This window comes from Chionomys nivalis, chromosome 17 (assembly GCF_950005125.1).
Source record: "Chionomys nivalis chromosome 17, mChiNiv1.1, whole genome shotgun sequence".
Lineage (NCBI taxonomy): Eukaryota > Metazoa > Chordata > Mammalia > Rodentia > Cricetidae > Chionomys > Chionomys nivalis.
In genome coordinates, this window is record NC_080102.1 from 8,696,255 (window position 1) to 8,720,768 (window position 24,514).

Here is a 24,514-nt window from a genome sequence, read left to right on the forward strand (position 1 = left end):
GATAGATTTCCATCTTCTGAATGGCTTATAGATGAACGTCTTGAGTTTTCCAGAATACAGAGCAGATCAAGAGGGTGGTCAGTCTGTGAAAAAAAAAATCTTTTGTGACCCACTATTATAAAATAGGAAGTCTAATAGCACCGTGAGGAAAGAATTGCAATTTTTTCTCCCAACCTGTTTTATTGCTGTCACCGGATAAAGGACAACAAATGTTACTAATTTCTCAGGATAATTATAGGTGTCTTGTCACATTAGAACACTTTGATTGTTTAGCAGCTATTTCTTCAGCCCTGACATATATTAGGACACAAAATCTGAAGTTGTAAAAGCCCCAGAAGAGGAAGAAAAACTGCAATACAATTCACAGCAGATAATGCCATCAAGTCCCAGCTAAAATATTCATGGCAGCTATTTATATGGAGAAACTCCTATACTTACCTGACAATGTGCTGACATGTCGTTCTTGCTATATTTTCTTCAGTTGGATTATTCAAGTCTGGGAAGAAAAATTAACGAGGCGTGGACTCTCCTCGTAGATTGTGTGTTTTCATTATTCTAAGTTGCAGGCAAAACTAAGGGTCAAGTTCATAGAAAACAGTCTCTTCTGGATGACTAATTAAAGGATAAGAATATAAATGTAATTAGAAATCAAATTAGGTCATATAACCTTGCTTTATGATTTCATGAATCACTGACTCACAGAACTGGCAGAGGGAGAGACTTTGAGAGCTTCCACACTCCCTCAGCATGAAGCCAGAACTATGCAGTACTGAAAAAAATCTCACAATCAATTCTCCATGTCTGTTCTTGTAACTCTGACAATTGTAGCATTCTTGGACATCAGAATAGTTTTCTTAATGGACAACTGAATCTTCATTTTATAAAATCCTTTCAATAACCCATAGAAGTAAAATGATTAATTTATAATTCATCTTCTTTCCGTACATTATTTTCCTTCCCAACTTCAAACACCTTTGCTAAGCACACTGTGGTTTATGTGGTGCATGGGTTAGTGTTTGTAGGGCTTCCTAGCTGTGGAACCTTTGGGACACGTTTAAATCCTGCTCTGGTTCAGCTTCATCACCAGCACAATTGAGGTGACAATAGTGCTTTATCTTGCAGGCTTTATATGAGAGTTAAAACATGTGCTCGTATTTATAAAGTTATTTAGTTCAAAGTGGCATGTTTGGAGAGTTCCATAAATATTTGTTGAAAACTTAAATTACAGTTGGAACAAAAAGAAATTAAAACATAGAGCAAAAGAAAAAAAAACAACAACCAAAAAATCTCTCTCTTGATCCATTCCATCATATATCTGTCATTGTCTTATGCATGTATCAATCATATGTAGCTTGTAATTGGAAGGATGCCGTCTAAGGAAAAAACCCAATATCACTGATTTGTTTACTTAATTTTATTTTATGAACATCTTCATAACCTGAAAAAAAAATCTTTAAAATTGCTTGACAAGTGCACAGTACCCACTGTGTGAGTTCAGCAGTCTCCCTATGGTTCAGTAGTTAGTAATTCCAGTTTCTCCTTTTTAAGTGAGGATGCTTCGGAGAAGGGATCTTTCAAGGGTTCCAAACATATACTCTGTTCCAGAATAAAATTCATTAATACTCCTATGAAGTGTTATAAAAACAATGTTCACAGTAGCACATTTTGTAACTATGATAGTAAGATGTTTATTAGTTTTTGTAACTATGATAGTAAGATGTTTATTAGTTTAATAGTTTAGCTGAAACTTTTTTGGAGCTATATTTAAAAATACTCCTATATAGTATCTATTATAATCTAGTTAACACTTAAAATGTTCCAAATTTGGTGGTGAAATCTGAATCAGTTTAATACTTTTGTATTTTCATTTCATATTCAAGTGAACATTTTTATAGAATAATTATCATAAACTACTTCATGTTGTTATAGAGCCACAGCTTAGCCTGTGGCTTGCCAAGTAGAACTTACAACATTTTTGCACTGTTCTTTGGGCCACATTTTCAAACATGACCTAAGATTTTTCTTCTTTTGGGTTATTTCTCATACTGTAAATCAGGATAAAGGGATCATTAGCACTGAGTGGCCTTACCCTCTCGGAGTTTAAATCTACTCAGAACAGAAACAGCTAAAGTGGAGAGGGTATTGGAGGAGTTGAGCGAAGGGAAAGCTAGATTACATATAGAGTATGAAAAATTAAATAATAAAAGGATAAAATAAAGCATGAAACGATTAGTGGTCAACATACGGCAGATTACAGTGGGTAAACTGAGAGTTGGGTCGTCCGAAGAAAGGGGAGCCTGATGCTGTGCATTCTCAGTGGGAGGGTTTGGCACAGAGATGGCAGGCAGTTCAGGTAGCAGCAGCACTATACATGCAAACCACAGCCCATCGGAAGCACAAAGAACACGGCTTTTTGCATCAGGTCTTCCTAAAGAGCACGCTCATGTCATTTTTCTGGGGATTGAAAGAGTAATCCTGGCACCCATAGTTTGTCACTAGCACTGATTTTTATTGTTATGTGCCAATTCTCTAAACTCCATACATTATTTTAATTAGCTATATGAATGATTGCTCACATACCCAACAGCTATAATAGGGGAGTTTTGATTGAATAGTGGTCAGATTTTTGATGAAAAGGGAAAGGAATTAGAGCAAGGGATCGGAATGAGGTCCCAGACACTGACTTGTCAGCCATGTAAGTACACCAACTGCGTTGGTAGTTGAGTGGATCAGTAATGTTTGCCAGCAAGCATGAGAACTTGAGTCCAAAACCAGAACGCCTGTAAAATTCAAGCAGATAAATGAGGACCTGTCTTAAACAAGGAGAAAGGCAAGGATCAACCTCTAAGGTCCACACACATATCATGGCACACACGTACCAACAGTCACTCATGCACACATGCATAAACATGCACATACTTATCAAACACACAGTAGAGAAAAAAGGCTGAAGCTTGATGAGTCAGCTCTGAGCCAGAACCACAGAATACAGCTGATCCCAAAATGCATAAGCAATAGAAACCCTATGGTGTAAAAGCTTGGTTATTTTTTAAGCTACTAGTTTTTGGAATAACTTGCTACATAACCACACACAAACTGTCATACTGAACATGCTACAAATTGAGATTTCAACATGCATTACCTAATCTAATCCACTTGAAACAAGAAAAAGGCCAAATTTTTTTAGTGACCTAGAAAGACAAGCAAAAATGAAGAGGAATCATTAGGCATGTAAATACTGAACAAGAAATTACCTGTAGGCAGGCCTTACATTGTGTCAGAGACTAGCCATCAACTGCACCCTTAATCTCCTTCTTTCATGGACACAATGTTGGACACACCCAGCATCCCTTGCAATTCATTGTGGCAATATTGACAGCTGACCTACTGAATGCAGACAGGTCCCACAAAATTCTCCAAGCCTTCCTTGTCTTTCTGCTAGCTATTCAACTAGAGTGGACATGGGAGCTATGTGAGGACAGATTCTCCTGAGTGAATGTGGAGTAAGCATCTCCCTACCCATAGCCTTAAAGGAGTCCTGTCTTCAGTAGAGTCTCATAGAGCACAGGCAGCGATCTTACTGGGAAGGAATGTGAGCAGGGACACGCTGGTTTATGCCCACATTAGCAAGGAACTGGCATACGTCATTGTTCATAGATAGATAGTCATTTGGACTCATTTAAGTGCAAAGAAGGCTGGGAAATACAGTCCTAGTTTCTGCAGAAGTTCTCTTGCAACAACTCTACAAAAAGAAAGGGAAATGTGTCTTTTCTACATTTTGTGCTGACTCAATACCCATGTTAAAGTCCTATCTTCATACTCCTTACAGTTCCCAAGCTAATACTACCCTCACCCTTAAATACACAATCTTCTTCATAGGGTTGAGATGGCTCATCATGTGACCAGACAAACTGTAAACAAATGAGATAAGTTATGCTGCATATAAAGTACAGGAGGATGGAACAGGGGCATGGCAACCGCAAGAAACCTCTTCACCTAGCTATTGGTCCATGAAAGCGCTGAGATTTTCCAGGCAGGAATTTTGCAGCTCTTCTATGTGGGGCGTGGGTAAATTCCCTTATCTGGACCTTTTCTGCTTTCTGGAATGCACTTGACTGCCTACTGATCTTCTAGGCGCTCAGGAAGTCTGTTGTCTTTAATTCTCCAGAACCACATCTAAATGGGTATTTAGGAGTAGCTTTGCTTGAAGGCCAGATGTATTTCCCAGCGTGTTTCCTACTAGCACAATACTGGTTAACAGTTGTTTTCTGAAGTTCAAATGGGCAGAAGGCCATGGTTTGACAGTCAAGTTTCTTAATATCCATGTTTCCACCACTTCTTTTCCGTCACTTCTCTGTGCCAAGGCTCATAATCAAATTTTCTTTTCTCCAGACCTGAATTATCCTCCTGACTCAAGAGCTTCCCGTCCTCAGCTTAATGATTCTCTTTTGAAATTATACTCAGCAGCTCTGTCTCTAAAATGACCTATAACATACGGTCTCCTTATTGATGGAGTTTTAGCCTCAGTCTTGAAGCCTCATGTCTCACTATTTAGAATCTAGCACTGATCGCCCCAGTCCCTTTCATTCCATCTGCTACCAGGAAATTCCCCTTTTGAACTCATCATTTGTATAAGATATTGGTGAAGGCAGGTGCAAGCTCTGCTTTCTTCTTGCTCTGCTGCCCTGGTTTCCTTGCCGTGGATCCACTTAGCAGTAGAAGGTACTGCCAAATGCTTTATTTAATTATCCAGGAGATAATGAGATCAATTTGTAGCAATTTTTCTTTTTCTTTCTTCATCATTCATTCATTTTTATTATATATACATTTTGTTGTTTTTGTTGTTGAGACAGGGTTTCTCTATGTATCCTTGACTGTCATGGAGTTGCAATTTTTCTTAATATCGTTTGTATTCCAAAGCAATTTTTGATAGTTTGGCAAGGTAAAATAAAAGGCAAAGATAAATTGAAGCACATGCACTCTGAGTCTGGCTAAGTGAATAAAAGGGTTTTGCCAGAGTGATCACATGACATAATCTTTTAAGTTTCAACACTGCAAATGTAGAGGAAAGAGAAGGAAGAGGAGAAGGAGAAGGGAAGGGGAATGGGGTTTTTCAACCAAACAAAAGGATTTATTTTACAATTTCTTTATGGCAAAAATCTTCTATTCAGTCAATAATGGAATTTCCTGCCAAAGAACAGATGATTAGAGCTCTATCTACTCAAGATCTGGAGAACATGCATACAAATTGTTCCACACATGATACTCTGAAATTAAGCAAGAGACAATGCCTGCATTATTTTTTTCATACAAAAAAAGTGTTAGAGGAATGTTTTTAACATGAAAGCATGAGGCACTTGAGTAATTCTAGCATGATACTTGATGAATACCCTTGTATGGACAATGATACGGATGATTGTGATCGTGGGAGAAAGGAGAAGAGTAGGAAAGGACAGGATAAAAGAATTATGGAGCAAACAGAAAGATAGGGAGGAGAGACAGAAAAAAAGAAAAACAGGCAGATTTCTGTGAGTTCGAGACCAGCCTGGTCTACAAGAGCTAGTTCCAGGACAGGCTCCAAAACCACAGAGAAACCCTGTCTCGAAAAACAAAAACAAACAAACAAACAAACAAAAAACAAAAAAACAAAACAAAAAAAAAACAGTCTATCATGAAGAAAAACTTGAGTTTCATTAACATCCCACAAGGCAAATGTCATCATGTTATAGACAATGAAACTATGGCTCAGCCAACTGGAGAAGGGAAGAGCAGAACTATCATTCAAGCTTCAAGACTTATTGGTCTTCTTGGTTCTGACACTTATTGCATCATGTGCTGGTGAGACCGTGCCAATACACTACATGAATGCAAACTACCTGGCTAAAGTTACCATTCAGACACGGCTCCCTCTCCCTGGATCCCACCCTGCAGTCTACATAAGAGCACTAAAGGAAAACTGCCTGTGTAGGTTTATTGGAACCATTTTAATAATGATAACTATAAAGTAAAATATCATAAATAGATTTTCTTTCTTGGATAACAGTTCTTCTAACTTTGAATAAAAATCAATTTGTCAATGAAGAAAGTTCTAAATTATCATTTTTTACTTCTTAGAATTATATACTTTTGTGGAGTCATTTAACATCATGTTTATTGGGTGGCACAGGGCCCTATATCTAGCTGAGACTTTAAAGTTGTATGTGGATGGAGTACCTGTTTGCTACCTTGAAAATCTCCTTTACTCTCCATTTTTGATAACAACAACATCTTTATTGTATGAGGGGCAACATCATACCAGGCCCTTGAGACTGTCCTGTATGTGACCTGCAAGGACCATATTGCAAGAAAACGATGAGATTTATCTGTCTTAACACATCTTGGATGATCACAGTTAGTTAACAAAACAAACAGCATTTTATAAATATATATGTGGCAACAACTAAATTTTTCTCTGTAATGATTAGCAAGAATCTTGATCTTGTTAAAACAGTATATGTATATATACACACACATAATTCCAATTCTCTTTTTATAATCAATTGACCTTGACAACACTTATACATAATAAGGATACAATTCTACTTAATAATACAAAAGAAAACGTGTATCAAAATTCAATTGAAAATATTAAGAGAAGAAATATAATATAGTTCAATATTTCCTGCTATGAGGATATAAGAAAGCCTTGAGAGAATGAATAGGGAGTGAAAGACGTCCTAAAATGAATGCACATTTTGACACGGGCACCGCATGTCATGGATCAAGGACTTGGATGCATGGGAAACTGGTAAAGCCTTTCCCCGGTCAAGATCAGGAAGGCAAAACCTTGGTCCAAGTACTAGCATTTACTTTTGGGCAAAGTTATAGCTTCAAGTACTAGTATTTATGAATGAATAATCAGTGTGTGCATAGACCAGCAACTGAAGCTTCCTCCTCCTGGATGTTTACAGTTGGAGACCGCTCACCTACAGGGCTCTCCTGGAGAGACTGGCTAACTCCTTTCTGTGCTCTGGACGTAGCAAGCATGGTGAGGTCCTGGGTTGTTTTGGCAGTTGGTGCCACTCCATCAAAGTGCAGGTAGCCCACCTGAACCCAGTATATGTGTCTGTCTGTATGTCTGCCCTTTCTTCATTGCCTCTCTCGCCACCCCTACCTAGATTTCCTAGTCTGGTAAAGGCACTAAGCCATGCTGGTGCCTTGAATTTTCAGGTGAGTGTTCTTGAAAGGTTCTTAAAAACATCATGCAATTCATACTCTGAGTTCAATACCAGGTAATTTAGAGAACTCTAAATAGCACACACACACACACACAAATAGCTTTCACTATTTCATGCATACAAAGCAAAATTAATAAGGCATAGTTTAGTGATAGTATAGCGAGAAGAATGTTACACTTGACTTTTAGTTTTTCTTATGTAATATTAATTTTAAAAATAAGTTTAAAAGACCAAATTTATATTATATTAGACTTCAATAAAAGCTGAACACAGTAAACCATCTCAATAAATATTTTTATTTCAAAATTATAGGACACACTATTAAGATGTGAGGCACCAATGCCGTGAGGAAAAAGCCCATCATCTTCTGAAACCACCTTTATATCAAAAAATACACATTCAACATCACTTTGAGTTGGCAAGAAAAGTAGAATAACAAGCCAGGAAAGAATCACAGAGAAATACACTGCTGAGGAAGGATTCATCTTTGCCTTCATACTCAAATTTGTTTACAGTCGGTGTGGGAAGCAATCAGACAGCAAGGAGAAGTAAAACTAGCTGTTTCTGAACCACAGGGGAGTCACTAAACTTTGGAGCCAAAGAGAGTGTTGTCCACATTTCTAGGTAAGAGAACAGTTAGTTAAAATAAAGAATTTATAAATATTATGCACATTTATGAACTTGTAATTGAAAGGTTAAAAATAAACCAAAAAAGCATTGTGGGACTCTGAACAAACAAACAGGCTTATGAATTTATAGCATCTCATTTTGAGGTTGATTCCAAATTCTTTATTAGATACCCGTGAAAGACTTCTTGTTCACAAAATCAACATTAAAACATGCCATATTCCAATAAAAAGACTAGCTACGAATAGCTTAGGAATATTAAAGTTCTGTACCTATAAAACAGACCCTAACATATATACAGGCTTCCACACAGCAACCTGCATACTTAACTAGAAGAAGCCAAGATTATGCTTTTAAGTTAAGTCATGGATTTTTGAAAGCAAGTCTGTGCGTTTGTACGAGCACCTTCTCTTTGACAGTGTTGATGTCAGTCAGGCAAATTAATTTCAAAGGTGAATGCCCATAAAAGCTAAAAGGGAGATTTTATAGAATTATTGTGTGGACCATAAAATTGATATATTTTCAAAGAGTCTGAAAGTCAACATTATTAATTAACTGTTTTACGAGTTTCTGAGTTCTGGGGAAAGCTCACCGAGACTTCATTTTAATTCTCCACGTCATGGTGACTGTTTATGCCTAGTTTTAAAAACGCTAAAGCAATTCAAGAAAACCATAAGGATGCATCTTATTCTTTGGTGCATTTAGACCTAGGGAAAGATAGTGTACCTTGCTGCCAAGGGCACAAGCGTTGTGAATCTCTTCTGTCAGGCCACCTGCAATAGAATCAGATTTTTAGCTGGAAAATTCTTCTAGCAGATACATAGAGGTTTTCTCGTTGACTCTGACCATTAATCCAGACAAGAGTTTCATATTGAGAGAGGAAGACCAGAATGTGCATTTTGGAATTGTTAGAATGCTTTCTTATTGAAAAGATATTTAAAAGATACTTAAAATGTGTGTATGTGTATGTTTATGTGTGTGCTCAGATAACTAATTCTTGATACAAAATTATCACAGTGCACTTTCATTCACCTAACTTCACCCTGGAGACAAAGGAAAGGGCAGTGCAAATACTGTGGTATGGCACTCTGTTTATGATTGTGTCTTGAAAGACATGTGCTAGCTGGGGCCAAATTGGGCCTCAAAACAGATTTTTCAAAAGGGGATGATGGGATTCCACATTTTGATATCAAGGTACGTATCTGGGTATTACAGAATTAAGGGTCCCGGCAGTCGCATGGGTGAAAACACTCGGGCCAGAGAGAAGTTGATGGTTCCCAGCAGCCTTCTATTCTTCGAAATCACAGATCAGATACCTAGTAAGACACTGGGACAGAAAACTGCTTCACATGAAAGGTCAGTGCCTCATATTGCATGGTCACATTAGGAGCTGCAAATGGCTGGCAAAGAAACGTCATTGCAAAGAGAGCTACACAAGTTCTACAGCAGTCTCCAATGCCCCCGAAGGGGACAGTTCATCGGAAATATTAGGAAGCTACACTGTCTGTTATTCGTGTGAAGCTTCTACAGCTAACAACTGACATCATGTCGAAGAGATAATCCACAAAGCCCAAGGAAGATCCAATCTCAGCAGCATCCCCTCTGTCTGCTCAATGTCTGATTTCGCACCTGGTCAGGCCAAAGCAATTCTAGTACCCAAACCACTTAGTATTGGATTGAAATCAACAGTGCAGAAAGTTCACAATTTTTCTTTGCCTGTTTTACCTTTATCTGTATTGTTTTCTTGTAGTGCTGAGGGCTCTACTAAGGGTCTCACACATGCTAAATAAACAGTGTACCCCTGAGTCATGTCCATAATCCTTAGTTTCATTCATTTTAAATTCAGGAAATCATCTCACAGAAAGGCACTAACAGAATGGGTGAGGGCAACACAAATAGAGTAGCTGGAGGAAAGCAGATTAAAGTAATTATTAGATTTTCATCAGCACAGCCTAAAGAAAGTGTCTAAGTGATTTTCTCAATTGGTCCCTTTGGGTGTAATGGCCTTCGCTCCCATTAGAAGAACCTTGAGTATCGTGCTCTCTGTGTTGGAGCAGTTTTAGATAATGTGGAAATAAGCATTTGCTTACTTTCAATTTAAAATCTTCTTTTCCGAAATGGCATTTTAAAAAGAGGTGGCTTTACAGTATATCTATACGATTTAACAGCATAGTGAGTTCAATAACTTGTCTTGTGTCAAAGAACTCTGACTTTTTGCTTCTGTTATCATCAATTTTCTAAAACTGAAAAGACAGCCTTCTTGTTTGCTTTCAAGCTCATCAAGAACTGAAAATTGGACCATAAATTAGTTCTGTTTAATTTGCTATGCAACTAATTAATTATGGTTTACAAAGAGATCAAAACAAAATTCAGAGATCTCATATAAATAAACACGAACAGTTTATTATATTTTTTGAGACAGTCTCACTCTATATCGGTTGCCTTGGAACCCATTCTGTAGTCCAAGTTGGCCTTGACCTTGCATTGATCTTCTTCAAGTGTTAGAATCAAGGCATGACTCACCAGGCCTAGTTTTAAATTGGTTTAAATTTTATTTTACACATTTTGTGCTTGCTGTTTGAACCCAGCTCAGACCTACTCATGCACGGAAGTAGATGATTCCCTTCTTACTTCAACATCTCCAAAGTGGTCCCTCAAGCTGAGTAGCAATCTAAGAGGGATAAGCCCCGAGAAGGTAGGGTTTACACCTCTGGAAATGTGCCTTCAACACAGATGATGTGAGAGCCACCTAAAAACAAAGCACAAAGGACTGGCTACAGCAAACAAAATGTATGTTCCTTCTAGTACTTTGTGGCTTAGTAAGCCAGCACTTCATGACCAAGTACTTAATTTTACAAGGTGTGGCTGTGGCTATTATCCATAGTTCCCACACTCTCCTTACTTCTGCCTAAGAATTCTGGGGCAATGCTTGCCATCCTTACCTCATCCCCTATTACTGTTTTCCTTTAACTTTTAATAAAGCTAACTTAACCAATGGTTCTGGTATCCACCCGAGCTCATTCACACAGATGCACAAACTCATACAGCTCACATACAGCCCTCAATACCAACACAGGCATCTACATTAGACTTCATTGAACTTAAGAATCTCCAACAAAATCCCTTTCTCACTAGCTCCTCCCTTAACTCACACGTGTCTCTGGCTCCGGTCCTCTTTAAAAGTAAACTCACTTTGTCTTTGTAATATACTAATAAAACACCTAAGCGGAAGGGCAGGGCCACATCAAAGAACCTCAGTGCAATTCAAGGTCTTTCCTAGGCTGTATTTCCCATCCCTTTCCTGACCATCTTGCCCACAGTACCTGCCATATACTAAACATTTTCACTTGAGGAGAGGAGAAAGTGGTCCTTAAGGGCCCAAAGTAGAAGGTCTTCAGGATGATGTCTAGACCTTGTTAGGGGGAATCAGGAATAGCGATGAGCACAACACCCACTAAATTAATGGGTTTGATTTTTCTCTTTCCAGTGTAAGATTTTGGCTATAGGCTTAAGGACTCTTTAAGTAATGACTTGTGTTAGGCATCGTTCCCAGGAGTCTAGCTGCAATTATCCTGGAGGCGCTCTCCAAACCACCACCACCAAATGTCACCTGGGGAGACTGCCAGGCCTACTCATGACTCAGACCCGGCTGGATGTCAGACTTCCAGGAGATACATTTCTAAATTCTAATCCTTTACCATACGTGTATGAGAACTGGTAAAGCTTTCAATGGCACAGGTCATCAGGCTGAAGGTAAATCCACAAGGATACAAACTAGGTATCAGCAAGTACTCTACTTCATTCATGGGAACAAAGGCTTAAGGAAAACACCTTATGCTAACAGTTAACCTCCTGTATGTCTGAAGATGATTTATACAATTTCATTTATGAGAAGGTGCATATTAATGACATAGGTTGACATTTCTAAATATAGTAATAATTTAAAATATAGCATCTTATAGCTTTTAAAAATTAATCATTATGCTCAAGTTTCAAAACATTCATACTCCCAAAGTCTACATTTTGTGTTTAACCAAATTACAGGAATAAAAATTTAGCAAAAAAAAAAAAAATAGAAAAGCACCTTGGGAATTAAATGTAAGCCTTCCTGTTTAAGTAGTGCTTGTGTTTCACAGAATAGATTGCCATGTGATCCCATTGTGCGGGAGCCCTTCTAGTACCCAATAATAATGTCCATGTTTATGTAAAAGAAAACACTTGTATATTAGGTCAGTGGAAGTATTTCTCTGCAGACGTAGAAATTCATGGTCATTCCAGCTGAATTAGTTTTCGGTTTGCGGTGAGTCAGACAGAGATGGTCCTGGTTTCTTTGACATCTTACACAGCCTTTCTTAATAAAAGATTCATGGAAACAAAATACTGGCTGGTTTGGGGGAGGTGGAGAAAACAACAACAACCAAAGAAAACTTTTCTCGCCAAACAAACCAAGGAGACTGTCGACTTATTATTATTAATATTATTTTCACATAGAATACACAGTTGTCTCTCATCAAGTTCCGGGTTAACTCTGTACAGCAAGATTGTCTTCCTCCACCAAGGACAGCTCCAGCGTGTTTTCGTTAGCGCTGGTTTTCACCCTGAAGTTGAAAGAACCATAGAGCTTGGCGGACTCTTTGGAAGAGGCAAACCTGTTTCGACGATAGAGCTCCCCCTTCCACATGGACGTCATGAGCAAGCAGGAGAGGACCACTCCCCCGAGCGTGAGCAGGCAGAGTCCCGCGATCACGCAGCGGTCCAGGTGTGCACCTAGCCTCGCACTCTCCTTTTCTAGACGCTCCATCTCCCGGGCTGCCACCGTATTGGGATCCACTGTCACCTCCCGAGGGACGATATAAGAAATGATCACCAGCAAGATACCGGTGACCAAGAACAAGATGGCACTGATGAAGCCATAGTCTACGGACTTCCCTGAAGATGTGGCTTCCGAACTTGCATCATCTTCATCTTCCGAGATCAAAGAAATGACCGCCTCCTGGGACCATTCGTTAGCGTTTCCCCAGCCAAGATCTCCAGGGTGATTGCCACCTTTGGCTGATGGGGACCTCTGACTTCTCTGTTCTAAGTTGACATTCTCATCCACATAAGTAAAAGAAGTTTCTAATTCCTGGCTGCAACAATCGCAGACTTTACGATCTGCCATCACTTGGTTGTTCCCTGAGTCAGGAAGTCCTGGTGGGAAAAACCTTGGCTGAATATCATTGTCTTGGAGCAAGGAGGTTGGGGATGCCAGAGAAGGGCTAAGTCTAGACACTTCCACTCCAGCTGCTCTTGGTGTGGATGTACAGTTTTCCTGTGAGCGAAGAGCAGCTCTGATGGCTGTCCCCTCTACCTGGTCACCAAGAGTCCCTCCTGAACTCCAGTCCAGAGTATTGCACAAGTCCTCTGGGCTGTTTCTCTTAGTCAGAGAGAGGAGCTCCATGGGAGCTGGTTAAAATTCCTGCAGCAGCAATTTCCAGAAATTCTGCCAGTGGCAACCCAGATAAGAACCTAAGAATCTAAGCCCGTACTATAGAGAAGCCTGCTCCTCTGGTCCCTGTTTCCTTTACAGCCATGGCTGGTTAAGGACACCTTAGCCTCAGTTCCTCATGAGAGGGAGACAAATGAGACAGGGAACCTGGTGGAAGAAGAGCGTGGAAAGGACAAATCTTCCGGCTTGTCACAGGGTTAGCAGGGAAAAACTCAGGTCGGGGTGGAGAAGGAACAAGGAGAAAGTGGCAGTATCTCTGGGGAGAGCACACTGCCGTCACCAAGCCAAATTTATCCAAGGACTCACACTTTCTCGTGACAGAATCCCTCAGAGGAGATGTCAAGTTTCCTGTAGAGATACAAATGAGAAAGGCAGGGCCCTCTTTAGCAGACTGCCGGATTTCTGGAGTCCTCCAGCAATCACAGACTTCTAAACGATTCAATTAGAGTACATGTTTATACTCCAGTCCGGAAACAGATTCTAATACAGATTAGCTTTAATGAATGCATGCCCCTATCAGCTGGGTGCTGCTGAGTCAGCATCTTGACTTGGCAGCTAGGAAGTGAATGGAAGGGATGACTTAATCAGCCAGTGACCAAAGAGGCATCAGAACTAGTGATTCCCTTATGCAGGTATCTAGTGACCAGTATAAACAGCCCTGGGCCCCATGTTAATATAGCCATATGCACTTCTCAGCTTAGTCCACTCCCCGTTCCACAGGGGCAGCTTACACACTTCACTGTGGTCTCTGCAAAAACTCAGCCAGCCAGTCCACTTCACACATACATACTACCTGTTTCCCATGAGCTCCTGCTGCTCTCGCTTGCAAAAATCTCAGTGGGTCTGAGTTAAATCTCCTCCCTACAGTTTGCTAACTAACATACAAGCACAAGAAAGTGCCCCCCAGAAATGTTTACATACTCAGGGTACAAGTAAGTTGAGAGGGGAAAAAAAGAAATGATAAACAAATAGCGTTGAATCGAGGCAAAGAAGGGAGAAGAAGTTTCCAAAGCTACAGTTGAGGCTCTGTGTCCATGGCACTCCCTCTTCTCCACTGCACCAAGAGCCTCGATAGGATGGAGCTCTGTGCAACAGAAAGCCATCTGCCCATCTTTTCTTGCCTCTGCTAGCTTCCTGGGGAATAAAAACCCACTCTCCATTCTCAATAAATATAGTGGGCTTAGTCAAGAATTCCCTTTGTTTTTATTTCAAGCCAGAGTGATGATTAGCTTTAACCCATGGCTGGAGGATTACCAGTCAAAATCCCCAACGCCAGCAGCCTGTAACAGAGGTACACAAGCAAGCCTCACCTAAGAGAGTCAGGCAACTCACAGAGCAGGGAAAAAAATCGACATGTTTTCTACTGTACTTCAAGTCCCCACCCTCCTGTGCACGGAACATACAAAAAGTGAAACAACAACAAAAAACAAACCAAAACAAACCCACAGTGCTAAGTGCAAGAAGAACATAACGGAGTCGGTTTTCGGTCAGCAAGTGGACAAGCCCCTGCTGAAGGATGCTTCAATGAGGGAAGCGAGCGATGGGGACCACTTTCATCAATTCCCGAAAAGAAACCCTCACAGATGGATCCCTCAGGCATGAGTCGCTCTGATTAACCTTTGGCATAATTAACTAATCACATTAGACTCCTTTAGATAAAATAGGCAGGGTACCTAACTAGACTTCCAATTTATAACAAAGCAGGGAGACATTCATTCATATTCTCTCTCTCTCTCTCTCTCTCTCTCTCTCTCTCTCTCTCTCTCTCTCTCTCAGAGAGACTGACTAACCGTATAGTCGATTTGCAGATCTGTATTCCCAGGTTTTCTAGCATCAGTGGATGATGGATAATCCCACGGGACCAGCTAAAGGTCTCTTCTTCCCTCCCCCTCTTTTCCCCCCACCCCCGGATCTGTTTAAAAGCCCAGTTAATGAGATTGCACCTCCAAAGCAGGAGGCAGCGTTTTCCCTATCTGCTGCTTCTCAAATAAAGGCAGTAAAATATGGACAAGACTGACAGAGACAAGAAAGATAGTCTGCAGGAGACCACCTAGGGGTGTGGGATGCGGGATGCAGGCTGAGAGTGCTCCGTTTACAGGACCCGCTGCTAGCACCCGACAGGGGAGACCCCAACAGGCTGCGGGATCAATCAGTTCTCCTGGCGAACTCTTGGCCCATCAAGGCACCTGCAGTCTGGCTGCATCCGCTGAGGTCCTGCAGGCACCTAAGGCGGGGAATGGGGGTGCAAGCCCCGGCTCCTTTTAGCTCTAGGCTTCAGCTCTCTCTCCCTACTCTGCTTACTTCCTCTCCACCTCGCATCCCATTCCTGTCACTCACCTTCTGCTCCGGCTACCCAAAGAAGCTGGAGCGGGAGCACTCGCGTCCGCGTGGCTCCCTGAGAAAGTCCGCTATTGCCCAGCCGCAGCACTTGTAGCCAGTGTTCCCTGCTGGGTTCCGCTGGATGGGCGGCGTCCGCCCAGTCGGGCTGGGCGGGGCAGGGCGGGGCGGGGTGCTCCCTTTTGCTGAGCATCCCGGGAGTTGTAGTTCAGGAGCGGTCCTTGCACCCTCAATTCACTTTGTCCCGCACCTCCAGGATTTTGCCTTTCTGGAAAACAGTTACCTGCATCCAGGCATTTACCTGTCTGGAGCTTCAATCGCTGGCCTGAGATGAGTGTGTCTACCTTCCCTCCCCATCCCCCGCATCTTCCCAGTCTCAAGAGCAGCCACAGGATTCCAGAGACAGACTGGGGAAACAAGCGCTACATTTAACTCCAACTGTGCGTCAAGCAATTTGCATACTTTGTCATATTTAATAGTCAAAACACATTTTCAAAGTAGATTTTATCAGTCTTCTTTCTAAAACGAGGAAGAAGACCAACAGGAATTCAGGGCTCTCCCCCGCCCACCACAACCAAAATTACAAACTCAATAAATTGTAGCTTTTGAAATAGTGTTCAGGAGTGTGTTTCCAAAGTCATCGCCTTTCCCGTAAAATAGGCAAAAATGTGAACACCGAGAGGAACGGTGTCCTGTTCTCCAGTTTAACCCCTGCAATTTCTATTATCTTGTATCCGCTGAAGGTATACTAAAATAGAAAATCAAAGAACAAAAGCAGTATTCTTTATTGCCAAGCCCTTTCCCACAGTTTTTATTTGACTCATTTAAGGCATCCAATTTTAGAGGGTACTGTGAAAGTCTTCAACTTTACAGACTATCTGGATTATAAAATAGCAGCCATATCCACGCCATCGGTATTTAGTTACTTCTGAGTATTGTTCTACTAACTGATTGGGAGTGGGCAAAGCATAAGAGAATGGGTCAGATTTGGCAAGGAAAATTCACAGCTGTAACTACTGAGATTGTGGCTCTTGAGATAGGACGAGCTAACTTCTTTAGCTAGCACTCTCCCCTTCCCTCTTTTAAAACCAGAGCAGTCTTTGGCAGCCTACAGCCACACATCTAGGAAATGTATGTTTTGTGGACCATCTCCAGCAGTCCAGCACCTCCCTCGGAGTGATTTTTTTTCTTTCTTTCTTTCTTTCTTTCTTTTTTTTTTTTTTTTTTTTTTTTTTTTTTTTTTTTTTTTTTTTTTTTGATTTTCGAGACAGGGATTTCCGTAGCTTTTTGCCTCGGAGTGATTTAAGATCATCGAATGATTCCGTCTAAGGAGCAAAGAATGACAGTATCTATGGCATTTTCTGCTTGCAAGAAGTTCACATAAATGCTGCAGTCGCTTGAGAGACAGGTCAGCATCCTCAGGTGACACAGCACATGATAATACCACTTGTTTTACTTCACAAACGTGACAAAAGCCAATCGCACGGTTCCACAGACTTTAAAATTGAGCCTCTTTGAGATGGGCTTGTCCCACAATTTTAACGCACCTCGCTGCGCTATTAGTTCTGAATGTGTGTGGCATGACTTCCTTGACTCACTATTTGGTTTTCCAACGGAAATATATTTTTCTCTGTTCCTTTATTCAACTCACTCCTCAAAGACATACTTGCCAACCTTACTGATGAGGGAATCTGTCAGGATTATTTATTGGAAAAGGAACCCAAACACACTGTAGATGTCCACAAGGGAACAACTAAGATGTTAAAAAATTTTGAGCTAGTGTTAAATAAAGAGGTGCAGAAGGAACTCATATTTCATCAAACGAAGAGACGGGGGCAATATAAAAACTAGCTTTCCATAAGTTAAAGTTCATAAAATTAAACGTATTTTACGTCCTGGTTTTAAAGGGGGAAAGTAGAACCAATGGCAGCAATAATATCTACTAGGGCTAATATGTTACCACTGTGGATGTTTATACTAACTTTGTAAGGAAAGCAGTGTTTGCCACCATTTTTTCTTTTATGGAAATCCCATGTCAGAGGCAATACACATGGAAGGCTTCTCTCGCCAATCACCCCTTGGATGCGGTGTCTTGGGAACCTACAGGAACACATTGTGGCCTCAGGGAGTAGGACCCCTGGTGTACTCAGATGTCGGGGGGGGGGGGGGGGGGCAGAATGGGAAGTTCTATCGGATTTAATTAGGTAGCTGATTGGCATTTGATACAAGCAAAGACATTCTAAAAGTCTGGCATGGAATGTCTCAGAAAAGTGAATTCTATACTACTATAAAGGCTTCATAAACAAAGCAGAGCCGTTTCCTAGTAGTGTTAAGGAGGGATTTGTTTAATTGGATTATGCAACCTCCAAGATCCCCCAATGGACTAATTATAATTTACATGCCTTGCATGAGGTATTTCCCATCTAGACCATCTCCAGAGGAATTCATATCTTGTAATTTTTTTCCAACATTGCAATCTTAAATATTCATTCCTCACTATCTGTGACAGTTCTTGAATGGCTAGGTAATGAGTAAATATTGTTTAACCAGTGACGTAGGCACTTGAATGGCAACTGTAAAGACCTAAGGTCACTATTGACATGCTGGCAGTCTTACGTGGTAAAACAAGTTCAGTCTTTCTCTTTCATTCAGTGAAGTAAGATGACAGAACTCAATTGAGACATGAGATGATTATCAGTTATTCTCTCATTCTCCAGTATCATCACATGCACATAAAATAAAACAAAGCATTAGATTCCACACATCCTTTAGCAGTAACAACTTAATTTGGGGGCTGGAGAGATGGCTCAGTGGTTAAGCACACTTGTTGTTCTTGCAGAGGACCTGGGTTCAATTCACAGAACCCACATGGCAGCCTACAAGTATTCATAACTCCAGGCCCAGGGAATCTGACTCCCTATTCTGACCTCCCCAGGTGCAAGGCAAAATGCTGATCTACATAAAATAAAATACATAAATACAAGCAAAAATTAAGTTAATTCTATTTAAATATACCACAGAGTTTCTTTAGAATTTTGCAGAGAAAAATAGTAAAGGAGAATTGACTGAGTTCCTGAAAGACAAGCTTTGCAAAAATCCACTGGCTAGAAAAACATTCCCCACCCAGCCTCAGTGCTTTGCCATTTCTAAAGCATCCCCAAAAGCCTCACCATGGAAATTATTGTCAAGAGTCACTGGTCAACATCCTAAACTTCTTATTGGCACTCTAGTGCTAATTCACTTTCCTTTAAATTGGCATTTGGACATATGCAGAAGTACTTCATGTGTGTTTTGCAGTGCTTTTCACGTGTTCCTCCTTCCAAAATAAAACATGACTTCCTTGAAAACCAGCGTTTTCTATTATAGTCTATGGGCATGCACAGCACCATACATCCAACAGCAAGTAGAACCCCAAGTATCTGCTTACAAAGCCATTGCCCTTAGTAAAGAGATGGCATTAAGAATCAACATGATGGTTTCTATTTTACATAAATTTTAATGTGTCTCAATTTACTCTGGTGTTGGAGGAACAATCATTATTATACTAGATTAACTAACAATTAAAACAGATTCTGAGTAAATTGACTGTTAGTTAAGAGTCGTATTGGGGCTTTTGTTAACTAGCCTCTTGGAGTAATTACAAAGGATGCCATCAAATTTTCCCTCCTCAGACAAAATGATAAGGACTAATTGCAAATAAACTTCCTTAGAGGACTTAATGAGATGCTGAGCAGTGGAAAAATAAGAAAGATGACTTCGGAATAGTTTGGCTAAAGTTTGGAGATAGTCTAAGAATATGACTGATAAAGTCCAAAATTTAAAGCAAATAAGATGTCATTTATTAGGAAACTTCTTTGAATTAAAAAATATTAAATTTGAAATTAATACATATGGTTACAGTAGCTGCGCATGTTTGTAAAATAAGACCCGTGGCTGAGCACCTAAATTCAGTAATTTTCTCAGCAGAGGGGAGTTGCCCCCAGCTACTCAAAGTCATCATCTTGTTCTTCTCCTCCTTTTCCTCCTCCTCCTCTTTCTCTTCTTCCTTCTCCTTTCCTCCTCCTCCTCTTCTTCTCTTGAGTTAATTTAGATATTAATAAAAGAAGCCAGGTCTCCCAATTTTTAATCAGTAATTCAAAACCTTTTAAACATTGGACGAAAACTGTAACTGTGAGAAACGTTTGAGTATCAGAAATTTAAGTAATTTATACCCACTTTCTATTGAGTATAAATTGGAAATCTGGGTAAAACTATAGAGTGTCCCTTCTTGAACACTTACAAAATTACTTGAGTTATATTATTAGGCTAAAATGTAAAGGGCAAAGGTCAAAAGGGTAGAGCAAGCCCCTTGAATGGTTAGATGAGTCCAGGGGGGGTAGTGGGAGACTAAGGGGATAAGGTGAGAGGTCAGATGGCGTCTTGACCTCATCAAGGAATGGAGTTATAATAAATCTTTTTTATTCCCTCAACATTGCTTTGAACCTTGAAATACTTCTTTCTAGAAGTGTGAACCAGAAGTCATTCAGGCTGTCACAGGAAATGCTCCTGCCTTCATGAATTCCCCTAAAATTTACCCAAAGTGAGTTCAGAGTTCTAGGAAATAGCTTTCCCAGCAGAAGAGAGTTAGATGCTATCCATCAAAGTGAAAGCATCATTTCCAAACAGTTTTAACAATTTTCAAATAAAAAATATATTAACCCTAAAGGAAACCAACATCAAAAGGTTGACTATTATACAAATTCATACATCTATAAGAATGTATAACCATATGTATTAATATATGCATATCAATCCATAAACGATATGGATGTGAATAATGCTGTCTGGCAGAAGTAAGGATGTGTGTGATTGTACAACTCCATAAAAGGGTAAAAGGAGAAGATTTGTTTGGCTATACAAAAGATCTACACCTCAAGTTAAATCATGTGCAGGTTGGTATCAAACTGCTCAAGACACATCTGGAGAGGGAACAACATCTCTACTAAGAAATATACTGATGTTTAAAGCCACAAAGAGATGACATACTCATCCACCAGATCAAATGTCAAAACAGAAAACAATGTGAGACTGTTGTAAGCTACGAAGCAAACAAAACCACATACTAAATAAGGAGGATGTAAAACGAAGCAATCCCTTCTGAAAACTCAATTAAGCATAAAAGTTATGATTAAGATATTTCCTCCTAGATTTTCCTCTGCAAGCATACGTGTACATGGTTTAACACCCAAACCTGTGCAAGAAACTGTCAACCAACAAAAAGATAGATAAGTAAGTTACAAATTATTTCCACATTGAAACACATAAAATGAGGGTATTAGAGTTGTATTCAAAATGAATAAATGATAATTTATTACATGATAATTATCACAATGATAATTCTGAAGTACAGAGTAAGTTTGTTTGTATTTTTTTTCTAAGCAAATTTTATGGAAGTTGAGACCCTGGACTAAGCATCGTAATAGTTAATTTACAACCACATGAGAAGTGAGAGAACTACAAAATGATGTTCGTCAACAAGAGACATTTGAATTCCAGAAGTAGGTATTTTAGAAATATCCCTCGGGATCTTTAAGTAGGAAAAACTGGAGATAGCCAGGTTTGTTTAACACTGGGAAATGTATTTAAATTTAAAAACAAACAAAAAGTTTGAAAACCCAGGCTTCTTATGTTCAAGGAGTAAAGTTCATTTTTCCCCCATCGTTTGTTTTGGGAGTAAAGTAGATAAATAAATGTTCTTTTATTTCTCACCTAAAATAAAGACTCCCAAGTTTGTATGCACAGAAGAACTCAGTTGCTTTCTATCACTGTAACAAATTCTGGAGATAATCAAGTTTTGAAGAGAGGCAGCTTTTGTTGATCCAGCTTTGGAGGTCTATGATCATGGTCCCCATTACTTTGGGCCTGGTTCTGTGTTAATCCAGCACATTACACCATGTGATATAATAAAGCAGTTTAACTCACAGCTAGAGAAGAAACAATGAGAAAGAAAAAAATTTTATTTAGGACCTCTTAATTTTGTAATTAAGTTTGCAATTTTTAAGTACACACACAGACAAACACACACACACACATACACACACACACTTTTACATGTAGGTCTTCATGCAAGAGAAACAAGCTTGTGTCTTTCCACATGTGATATTTCTTACTTAACATAACAATTTCCAGTCACATAATATTTTTTGAATATACCACAATTTTATTTTTCCTTACTACTGTATAAAATTTATTATGCACCATAGTTTCCTTAACCATTTATCTAGTGATGGAGATCTAGGGTTATTGGCAGAGACTGTTTGTTCGTTCCTGGCCACCCAGAAATTGTATTAATTAAATTACTGCTTGGTAAATAGCTTAAGCATATTTCTAGCTAGCTCTTGCATCTTGAATTAACCCATTGTAGTTTATATTTTACCATGAGGCTCGTGGTTTACCAGTAAGGTTCCAGCTGGCAGTTTGCATCTTTCTTCTTTAATGGCTACATGCATCTCCCTTATTCCGCCTACTTTCTCCCAGCATGTAGTTTAGTTTATTCATTAACCAATAAAAATAACAGATATACAGAAGGACTTCCCACACCATTTCCCATTTTCTGTTCAAATAAAAAGGAAGGCTTTAACTTTAACATAGTAAATTACATATAATAAAACAGGTATTAGGCAAGAATTACAGTTACAATATTTATACCTATCTTTTATCATAACTAAGGAAAACTATAATTATAACTATTCTTCAACTCCATCAAAGACTCCAGCAGGATATAATATTACCTAAGCTAACAAGAAGTGCATTATAAGCAACTTCCAAAACTCTAGAAATGAGAGAGACATCTTGCTGCTTGGACAGTCGCTTAAAGTTCATTTGTACATTAGAGCATCCATCTTCAGACTATGGGCACATAGTATCTGGGAGATTTTTACATGAAGCAGGAAATTTGAAGATCTCTTATGCCTTGTTTTGGCAAAGTTCATCAGTTCCTTTCCTCTGTGTTCTGCAGAATGTCTAGCAGACTCTTTCACGAAACAGGAACCTCGAAGGACCATCCCACTTTTAGGCAAGTTTAGTAGTCATTTTCTGTGGGTTTTGCATGTCCAGTTCATACAGCATAACATCAAGCAGTCCAGGCAAGAGCAGTCTCTTGCCCAAATGACAAGCAAACTCCATAAGGAACTTCTTCAATACCCATCATCCCCTTGAAGTAGATTGGTGCTGCCAGAAGCAGCTGTGTCTTGTTGTCAAGAAAAGTCCTAAGTTCTTAAAAAAAATTAAATGCCATATTCTGTAGCGAAGAAGGATGCTTAAAAGAAACCCCACACTAGTTCAGAATTGAATATAATAGAGGGTTATATATTTAGTTATAATATACGTAGTCCAGGCTCTCTGTATATGTTCCATCTTTAAGGGGCTTATTTGTCTTACTCTATTAATTTTTCTACAAGTTTAATATTTATTTTATTATCTTTACTCCTTTAATCTATGACTGTCTATACTCTTTTATATTACTTTTACTGTCTCTTTACCCTTTTTCCTCTCTCTCTCAAGCCTCCATACATTTATCCAATACTGTGACCCATTTAGAGGTCTTTTCCATCTGGATTTGTCTTTATTGCCTGCATATCTGTAATTAGTTTTTGACCAGGAGTGCTTTCTAAATGTGGGGAAATTTCTGATATAGTTTTCATTGCTACTTTTTTATATACTAATGGTATTTATCTTAGTTTCTTTTACTATCCTGTGGATTCCCAGGTTTGTCATGCTTACTTACTTGCTTGTTTTTCTTCACTGCTGCTTAGATGTAGTATTTCGTTGATCTCATCCTCCATACTTGATATTCATCCTTCTGTTTTGTAGAATCTAATGGTGATGCTTTATTGTGTTTTTATATTTGACTCACTGTGTTTTTCATTTCCAGTATTTTAAATTTTTCTCCAAAAATCCATTTCCTTAACAGAATTTTCTTTTGTATGGCTATTTTTTTTGTTTTTTTTGTTTTGTTTTTGTTTTCTTTTGTTTTTTTCATCTGTGTTGCTGACTCTCCACTCTATGTTGCTGACCTTTTTGTCTAGGTGATGGATTGGATCCATTTGGTTGTTTGTATCATCTTTGTCAACTTTCATCAACCTGTCTGCTGGCCTGGCTGTCTGAGGATCTGAAAGAACGGGGCAGACTATAGTGTAACGCACAGACTATAGTGTCTCACTGTGCTGCGTCAGAAACCAACGGTCTACGTACAGTGGTTTGAGTTTAGAAAAACATGTAAATTAATGCCAGTAAGCACATACTAAATATTAAGTGGGCAGCCCCTTCCCACAACTTTCTCAGGACAGACCAACTTAAACACAGTTGCCTGACATGTGCTATAGATTGTATCTGGAAAAGCATGAAAGCAAGGCAGAGGGCCATATCCTGATTCAGGGCACACACACCAGATTGAGTTCCACAACAATGTTCTCACAGCCAACAAGAATAAAAATGTCATATAAATATAAATGTAATGTCAATGTTTATCATAAGAGGCAAAAAATCACGTACAAGAGCAATCCACGGAACAAAATGTACCTGCGGTAAAGGCCCTCTGCTGTTTCCCTGGAGCCTCTCTCTCAGTTCTCCCAGGCATTGTTCGCCACAGGTCATTCTTTTGACCACGTTCCAACAATCTTGACGTCCTAAATCATTTTTTACCAGAAAACTTTTGAAATCTTTTATTTCACCAACCACATTGTCTTTGAGCATAGTCACTGAGGAGTCTTTGGGTAAAGTGTGTCTTGCTTTTTTAATGTTTGTTCTGTTTTGTGTTGTGATTTGCTTTTCTGATGGTTTATATTACTTGGTTGGTTTATATTCT

At 39.4% G+C, this 24,514-nt stretch overlaps 1 protein-coding gene across 1 annotated transcript; it reads right to left on the reverse strand.

Moving 5' to 3' along the window:
- Positions 1-7,558: 7,558 nt before the first annotated feature.
- Tmem74 (transmembrane protein 74) lies at positions 7,559-15,790 on the reverse strand. The gene is made up of 2 exons (XM_057791245.1): positions 15,670-15,790; positions 7,559-13,680 (listed from the first exon to the last, which is right to left on the reverse strand). The coding sequence occupies exon 2, from the start codon at positions 13,282-13,284 to the stop codon at positions 12,367-12,369; it is 918 nt and encodes a 305-aa protein (XP_057647228.1). The 5' UTR covers positions 13,285-13,680; positions 15,670-15,790; the 3' UTR covers positions 7,559-12,366.
- Positions 15,791-24,514: the final 8,724 nt, after the last annotated feature.